The following is an 8,806-nucleotide window of genomic DNA, read 5'->3' as shown; positions in this document are numbered from 1 at the left end:
CTGTGTCTTGCCTACAGTCCAGCATGGGGGTGGGAGTGTCATGGTCTGGTCCTGCATGAGTGCTGCCGGCACTGGGGAGCTACAGTTCATTGAGGGAACCATGAATGCCAACATGTACTGTGACATACTGAAGCAGAGCATAATCCCCTCCCTTCAGAGACTGGGCCGCAGGGCAGTATTCCAACATGATAACGACCCCAAACACACCTCCAAGACGACCACTGCCTTGCTAAAGAAGCTGAGGGTAAAGGTGATGGACTGGCCAAGCATGTCTCCAGACCTAAACCCTATTGAGCATCTGTGGGGCATCCTCAAATGGAAGGTGGAGGAGTGCAAGGTCTCTAACATCCACCAGCTCCGTGATGTCGTCATGGAGGAGTGGAAGAGGACTCCAGTGGCAACCTGTGAAGCTCTGGTGAACTCCATGCCCAAGAGGGTTAAGGCAGTGCTGGAAAATGATGGTGGCCACACAAAATATTTACGCTTTGGGCCCAAATTGGACATTTTCACTTGGGGTGTACTCACTTTTGTTGCCAGAGGTTTAGACATTAATGGCTGTGTGTTGAGTTATTTTGAGGGGACAGCAAATTTACACTATAATACAAGCATAATACAAAGTGTAATTTCTTCAGTGTTGTCACATGAAAAGATATACTCAAATATTTACAAAAATGTGAGGGGTGTACTCACTTTTGTGATATACTGTATATCCACAGTAAAACAAGTCCTAACCTGAAAGGCCGCTCAGCAAGGACATCACAGGGAAGGAAAATGATATGGATATATTGAAGTAACATCTAAATACATCAGTCAGGAAGTTGAAGCTTGGTCGCAAATTTGTCTTCCAAATGGGGGGGTTCTGTTTTTTGTGTTGGTTTTTTTTTCACAAAAAATATATTTTGTATCTTCGAAGTGGTAGGAATGTTGTGTAAATCAAGTGATACAAACCCCCCTAAAATCAATTTAAATTCCAGGTTGTAAGGCAACAAAATAGGAAAAATGCCAAGGGGGTGAATACTTTTACAAACCACTGTATGAACTGTTTATAGTGACCACGGTCCATTCTTTAATTTATCAAATCTATCCTAGCCAGAGATGTAAAGTTAGAGCCTATGCATAATGCTGTGTGTAGCCTATAGTGTAAATAACATGTACTAAAATACCTACTAAATTATGAAGGTATAGCTAATCAAAGAGTACTCTATAAACGAGGAATGCATTTACTCAAATCGACTAATAAGATGTATTAGTCATGAAAGAATAAACACTCATACAATAACAGTGTACCTGGAATACATGACATGCAAAATACAACAGATGACTATCAACTAAATAAGACTCCTGTGTTTACTTACAGGTTGGACCCTCTATTCCTGAAACTATCCACCGCCATTGTCGCAACCCCTATTACCAGCCTGTTCAACCTCTCTTTCATATCGTCTGAGATCCCCAAGGATTGGAAAGCTGCCGCAGTCATCCCCCTCTTCAAAGGGGGCGACACCCTGGACCCAAACTGTTACAGACCTATATCCATCCTGCCCTGCCTATCTAAGGTTTTCGAAAGCCTAGTCAACAAACAGGTCACTGACCATCTTGAATCCCACCGTACCTTCTCCGCTGTGCAATCTGGTTTCCGAGCCGGTCACGGGTGTACCTCAGCCACGCTCAAGGTACTAAACGATATCATAACCGCCATCGATAAAAGACAGTACTGTGCAGCCGTCTTCATAGACCTTGCCAAGGCTTTCGACTCTGTCAATCACCGTATTCTTATCGGCAGACTCAGTAGCCTCGGTTTTTCGGATGACTGCCTTGCCTGGTTCACCAATTACTTTGCAGACAGAGTTCAGTGTGTCAAATCGGAGGGCATGCTGTCCGGTCCTCTGGCAGTCTCTATGGGGGTGCCACAGGGTTCAATTCTCGGGCCGACTCTTTTCTCTGTATATATCAATGATGTTTCTCATGCTGCGGGCGATTCCCTGATCCACCTCTACGCAGACGACACCATTCTATATACTTCCGGCCCGTCCTTGGACACTGTGCTATCTAACCTCCAAACGAGCTTCAATGCCATACAGCACTCCTTCCGTGGCCTCCAACTGCTCTTAAACGCTAGTAAAACCAAATGCATGCTTTTCAACCGTTCGCTGCCTGCACCCGCACGCCTGACCAGCATCACCACCCTGGATGGTTCCGACCTTGAATATGTGGACATCTATAAGTACCTAGGTGTCTGGCTAGACTCTAAACTCTCCTTCCAGACCCATATCAAACATCTCCAATCGAAAATCAAATCAAGAGTCGGCTTTCTATTCCGCAACAAAGCCTCCTTCACTCACGCCGCCAAACTTACCCTAGTAAAACTGACTATCCTACCGATCCTCGACTTCGGCGACGTCATCTACAAAATTGCTTCCAACACTCTACTCAGCAAACTGGATGCAGTTTATCACAGTGCCATCCGTTTTGTCACTAAAGCACCTTATACCACCCACCACTGCGACTTGTATGCTCTAGTCGGCTGGCCCTCGCTACATATTCGTCGCCAGACCCACTGGCTCCAGGTCATCTACAAGTCCATGCTAGGTAAAGCTCCGCCTTATCTCAGTTCACTGGTTACGATGGCAACACCCATCCGTAGCACGCGCTCCAGCAGGTGTATCTCACTGATCATCCCTAAAGCCAACACCTCATTTGGCCGCCTTTCGTTCCAGTTCTCTGCTGCCTGTGACTGGAACGAATTGCAAAAATCGCTGAAGTTGGAGACTTTTATCTCCCTCACCAACTTCAAACATCTGCTATCTGAGCAGCTAACCGATCGCTGCAGCTGTACATAGTCTATTGGTAAATAGCCCACCCATTTTCACCTACCTCACCCCCATACTGTTTTTATTTATTTATTTTTATTTTTCTGCTCTTTTGCACACCAATATCTCTACCTGTACATAACCATCTGATCACTTATCACTCCAGTGTTAATCTGCATAATTGTAATTATTTGCCTACCTCATGCCTTTTGCACACAATGTATATATAGACTCCCCTTTTTTTCTACTGTGTTATTGACTTGTTAATTGTTTACTCCATGTGTAACTCTGTGTTGTCTGTTCACACTGCTATGCCTTATCTTGGCCAGGTCGCAGTTGCAAATGAGAACTTGTTCTCAACTAGCCTACCTGGTTAAATAAAGGTGAAATAAAAATAAATAAAAAACAGGTGTGTCTTCAAAATAATATCTAGAGAGAAAGTCTGTGTGTCTGGTACAGTGAATTCACTGCCCATTTAACCATATTGAAAATGGGAAACTCACCCACAACTTTATGATATACATTTTGTGTCAATTTTTTTAAGGACGCAGCTCAAATATTGCCACCACCTCAGCACAAGCAAGCTGATGTTAGATGGGTAAATTGCTGAACCTGGCATTAGGGCCCATTATACTATAATCTCATATCATGTGGCAACCTGGTCTCAGAGCATTTTGTATTCTTCTGTATGAACTGTATATCTGAAACACTCCATTCAGTAAAATGTTACATTTTGCCTATTTTTATGTAACCTTACCAAATATATATATATATATCATACTATTTTGAGTGTCTTAGTAAACTAAATGTTACACCTAGTCTATGATACCAGGCTGTGTGTGGGCATATGAGTAATGCTCACACGCCTCGGTCTTCAAACATGTACATTGAAGTGCAGTAGCAAGTATGGAACTGTTGTACTTTAACTGTATGTTACATGAGGATCCATAGGGACTTCAGTAACTTTGTTCATTTGCTTGTCTTTTATCATCTGCTCAGGTTGTGTACAACTTACCTCTCTGTTGTATGGCAATGTGCTTTACATATTTCTCTTCTCCTTCTACAAAACATGCTGGAGGCGTGGAGATTTGTTTGGAAGTGTGTGTACTTAAACTGTCTGGACTTTGCTGTTTGCATACCTTCAGTTTCCCAGTCGATGGGTCACTCAGTGAGCAGGAGTCACAAATAGCGGCTGTGTTTTTCTTTTTCTTTTCTTTTCCATTTGAGGGTTAAATGCTAGAGCAACCGCAAACGTGTGGAATTGAGGTTTACTCGGTCATCATGGAGGAGGACGGGGGAAGCCCTCTCTTCAAGTACCCAGTATCTGACTTCCTGTTGACAGTCGGTGGTCTGGTGTTCTTTCTCCTGGACGTTGGGACTGGACGCGTGGGCGGTGGTGTCTTTTTATCAGGAAGAGGACTATGTGTTCATGGGACTGCTGGTGTTCCTACTCCTAGGTTCCTCAGCCCTGGTCCAGGCTTTCAGCTGGCTGTGGTACCACTATGACAAGGACGGGACTGAGACCAGGACTGAGAGCCTTGTGAAGAACCTCTGCTCTCTCAGGATCCTACATCTTTCCCAGATGGGAGTCTACCTCAGGTGGAGTTCAACTGTGTTTACTTGGTGTTGAACTGGAAACAGTACAGGCCGTGTTTATAATCTAAAAAGGTTGTTTTCAGAGTCCTTGTGAGTCTGGCAAGCAAGGCTCCTTTAAGAATTATCCTTCTCTGTTTCCCTTTCTGCTCCACTGATTGTGTTGCAGTTGAAAGGAATAGTCCCGGCTGACAGGAAAAATACAGCAAATACAATTGCCTAATACCATGTTTTAAATGATACATAAACATTCCAGAGTACATTGTCAGAGTTGTACATTCATGAAGTAGTACATCATTGAAGTAAATGAGTAGCAGTTCTCTGAAAGAGTTTCCCACTCATCTCAAGGCAGAAACACCTTTGTAACCACACTTCTTTGTATTATAGAATTAAGATGGTGAATATAGTCTCAAGTTACACATACTGCTTGGCTGTCATTCTAGATATGCTGGTGTGGTGAGGATCTCGATATGTGGCTTCTGCTGTGGAAAGCGTTACATGGACGGCGATGCTGTGTATCTGACCCATGATCTAAGCCTGCTGCGCCTCATCGAGGCTTTCTCTGAGAGCACCCCACAGCTTGTCCTCATGATCACTATCATTGTCCAGAGGGGAGAGGTTGAGCCCATCACAAGTACATACATGTATAGACAGAGACTGCGTCCCAAATGACACCCTATTCCCTATATCATACACAACGTTGACCAGAGTCCTATGTGCCCTCGTCAAAAGTAGTGCAAAAAATAGGGAGCCAAATGTGACAGTCCTAGAGGTATGGCACATTGTGGCTGGTATTGCCCTGTAACTAGGCTTCAGAGTTTTCTCCTGACCCTACATAATCTAAGAGTACAGACTCCAAACATTATGATACATTTTTATAATTTCATCCATTGTCAGTTAGTTGATCAGTCTGTTATTTAACATCCTGTGTTGATGTTCTCTCTCCCTCAGTCTTGAAGGCACTTGGTTCAGCATCTGCCATCGCCGTCAGTGTGACCATGTACCACCGTTCCCTGTGCTCCTTCCTCCCTGACAAGGCCAAGCAGGGCTGGTTCTCCTCCGTGGTCTACTTCCTGTGGAACCTGCTCCTTATTGGTCCGCGTGTGGCAGCAGTCGCCCTCTTTGCCTCAGCCTTCCCCTGCTTTATCACTGCCCACTTCCTGTCTTCCTGGATGGTTCTCTTTTTCTTCACCTGGCGACTCAAGACAGACTTCATGGACAGTGCCGGTGGAGAATGGCTCTACCGGGCCACCATAGGACTCATCTGGTATTTCAGCTGGTTCAATGTGATAAAGGGGGACACCAGGTGCCAGAGCACCCTCTACCACACCTGGATAGGAGTGGATATTGGTATGCTTTGTGGTCTTTGGGTGTGGCAGATGAAGAAGAACCCTCCATATTTTGAACTGCCACTAGATCCCTATGTCATCCTTGGCATTATGATCTCATTCTACATTGTTGGGATCGGTCTTAAGGTGATATACTACAAGTACAGTCACCCAAAGATCACACAGCTGAGAGAAGAAGAGCGTTGCCTCGAGCCGGAGCCAAGGTCTGAGCCAGAGGATCTCACCTCAGATTGCCATGACGAAGTGGACTCTAGGCTTATGAGCCATAGAATGGGTCCTACAGAACCGGTCATCAGAGTCAATAAGAGGATGAGGAACGTAGCTGATACTCCTACTCCTGAATGGATCATCAGAGACCTCCTGAACATGGAGAAGGTTGTATGGGCTTGTTTGACATTGCAGCCGACATTGCAGTCAGTCTCAATTAGTCATTCAGTCACAATTTACCCACAGTGACTAAATGGTCTGTCACATGTGGAGATGGAATCCACATGACAGATGGCTGTGTGAGCCCTTCCCACACTGGTGAAAATACCAAGGTCCTTTAAAAATATATATATTTAAACTTTATTTTGACAGGGAGTCATGCTGAGACCAAGGTCTCTTTTACAGATGAATCTGGAGGCGAAAGAAACGCACACCTGTTTAGGCGAGGTGCTGGCTAGCAGTGTTTTTGTTGTTGTTGGAACATCCCTTTAATGGAAAACTTCAGCTCCCCTAATCGTGATATTTCAACTGAACATGTAGTTTGCTCACCTGCACATACTCCAACTTCTTTTAGAAGTAAGAGTTATTTTATACCTCCAGCCAATCACAATCACTCTATTGAGACATATTGCAGACTCGTTGAAAAATATGTTGGTAATCTCCTTCAGAACAAAACAGGAGTACATATCCTTCCATAATTTAACAGAGAATGAAACACAAGCTTTGCTTGATTTACAATCCGATACGTCAGTCCTTATTCGTCCTGCTGATAAGGGTGGGTCGGTTGTACTCATGGATAGTACAGTTTATGTAAAGGAGTGTCATTAGACAACTGCTTGACAACACCTCTTACAAGAAACTCAGAAGTGACCCCACTTCCTAATTTCAGAACACTATCTTTACTGTCCTAGATGGGTTTTAAGTTCTGGTCAGATCACCAAAAAAAAAACACGACTTTTTGGTTATTCAACACCCTAAAAGTGTAACTTTCTATACTTTGCCGAAATTACACAAGAATGTTACAAAACCTGCAGGGCGCCCCACTGTAGCGGGCTGACACAGTAACGGCCCCTTTATCGACTTTTGTTGACTTTTTATTAGACCACTCACAGAACAGCTCCCCTCCTTTGTAAAGGACACCAGCAGTATGATCTCTATTAGTGAATCTCTTGATCCTCTCCCTGATTGTACTTTGTTAGTTACTTTTGATGTTGAGTCGTTATACAGAATATTCCACACGAGGGCTGTATTGAAGCCATGTAACATTGTCTTCTGCAACGTGACCCTAATGAATTACCTTCCAGTGCATGCATTATGACATTGGCTGAAATAGTACTTGCACACAACTACTTCATATTTCTAAATGATTTCTTAATTCAGATGAAGGGTACTGCTATGGGTTTACTAAGGCTTCTAACTATGCTAATTTGGGTTACATGGAGAAACAGTCAATTTTCAATCCTCTCAACAACAAAACATCTTGTCTAACATTATTATTTGGAAACGGTACATTGATGTTTTTGTTCTATTGAGGGGTGAAGAGAAACAGCTCCAGGCACCTGAGATTTACTACGCAATCTGACACACGTCAAATTAGTTTGCTTGATCTTCTAATTTTGTTTGAGGATAATGTTCTATACACTGATCTTTACAGGAAACCTACTGATCGTAACAGTTTCTTGAAAAACAGTTTTGCAAATCAAAATAATTTGCAAAAAACAATCAGACTTCGACAGAAATATGTCTGAGACGCAAAGTAAACTCAAGGATTCAAGGGTACAAAAATGGTCGGATTAATACTGCCATTGAAAAATGCAAAACTAATCGAGACATGAGCTCTTTCAAGGACAAGAATAAACATTCTTGCGTTCTAGCTACCCGCTATTCAAAGTGTTCTGAACAAATTAAGCAAACATTGGCACTTTCACAAACATGTGTTTTCGGACCCTCACTTGGTCGTATTCTCGCGGGACAAAAATCTCAGATAAATTGATAAACTCTAATTTACCTCCCTAAAATAACCCTGCACAACGTCTATTTGCGCATCTACCGGATGGAAACTACAAGTGAAATGGCTGCGCTCAATGCAATGGCATTTAAAAATGTAGATCAATCAAACACTCCCAAACAGGGAAACAGATCCCTATCAAAGGTGTTATCACGTGCTCCACTAAGGCAGTTATTTATCTTATATCTTGTCCTTGTGGTAAAAGGTATGTGGGTAAAACAAAGCGCGAATTAAAAGTACAAATCTCGGAGCATCGTAGCACCATTAGGTGCAAAAACTCGATTTACCCAGTTGCGGCTCACTTTTTGGAAGTGAACTACTCGATTTCGCCCCAACGTTATATCGGCATCGGAACATGTCACCCTCCCTAGGAGATTGGATGACCTCGACAATTTATTAATAAAACGAGAAGATGCCTGGATCTTTCATTTAAAGACACTTGCTCCCTTTGGTCTCAATGTAGACTTTGATCTGAAACCATTGGGATTGTGCTACTCATTGTAAATGTGTGTAGCCAAATTGTATCTGCGATCGTACGCTATCCATTCATATTTTTTGTATGTTATTTTTATATCTGGGAATTAACCAATGATTTCAGGCCATACCCGGCCATGATTACAGACACCTGTATGTGTCCTGAGACACTAAACTAGTGCCCCATAGTGTTTGTCATTATACCCTGATGAAGACAGCTTTTCTGTCGAAATGTTGGATAATTAGGTTATAAACTGGTTGGTTCAGCACTGAATGCTGATTGGCTGACAGCCATGGTATATCAGACCATATACCACGGGTATGACAAAACATGTATTTTTACTGCTCTAATTGTGTTGGTAACCAGT

General features: G+C 43.1%; 2 protein-coding genes across 2 annotated transcripts; both read left to right on the top strand.

Annotated features, from left to right (window-relative positions):
- The first annotated feature begins 3,972 nt into the window (after positions 1-3,972).
- LOC110488099 (XK-related protein 8-like) lies at positions 3,973-5,413 on the top strand. The gene is made up of 2 exons (XM_036971689.1): positions 3,973-4,406; positions 4,844-5,413. The coding sequence occupies exons 1-2, from the start codon at positions 4,237-4,239 to the stop codon at positions 5,070-5,072; spliced, it is 399 nt and encodes a 132-aa protein (XP_036827584.1). The 5' UTR covers positions 3,973-4,236; the 3' UTR covers positions 5,073-5,413.
- On the top strand, positions 5,306-8,806 carry LOC118936369 (XK-related protein 8-like; the record flags this gene model as incomplete). Its single annotated transcript, XM_021560117.2, has 1 exon — positions 5,306-8,806. A coding segment is annotated over one exon (900 nt), but the record flags the coding sequence as incomplete, so codon positions are not given.

The sequence above is a fragment of the Oncorhynchus mykiss genome, chromosome 32 (assembly GCF_013265735.2).
Source record: "Oncorhynchus mykiss isolate Arlee chromosome 32, USDA_OmykA_1.1, whole genome shotgun sequence".
In the NCBI taxonomy this organism is placed as follows: Eukaryota; Metazoa; Chordata; class Actinopteri; order Salmoniformes; family Salmonidae; genus Oncorhynchus; species Oncorhynchus mykiss.
The sequence above is the reverse complement of the archived record's forward strand: the minus strand, read 5'-3'. Positions and strand labels throughout refer to the sequence as shown.

Bases quoted from the DNA above. Each gene is read 5' to 3' on its own strand.
- LOC110488099 (XM_036971689.1), top strand. From the start codon at position 4,237: ATGGGACTGCTGGTGTTCCTACTCCTAGGTTCCTCAGCCCTGGTCCAG. The intron at 4,407-4,843 runs GTGGAGTTCAAC...CTGTCATTCTAG, and splicing joins CAGATGGGAGTCTACCTCAG to ATATGCTGGTGTGGTGAGGA.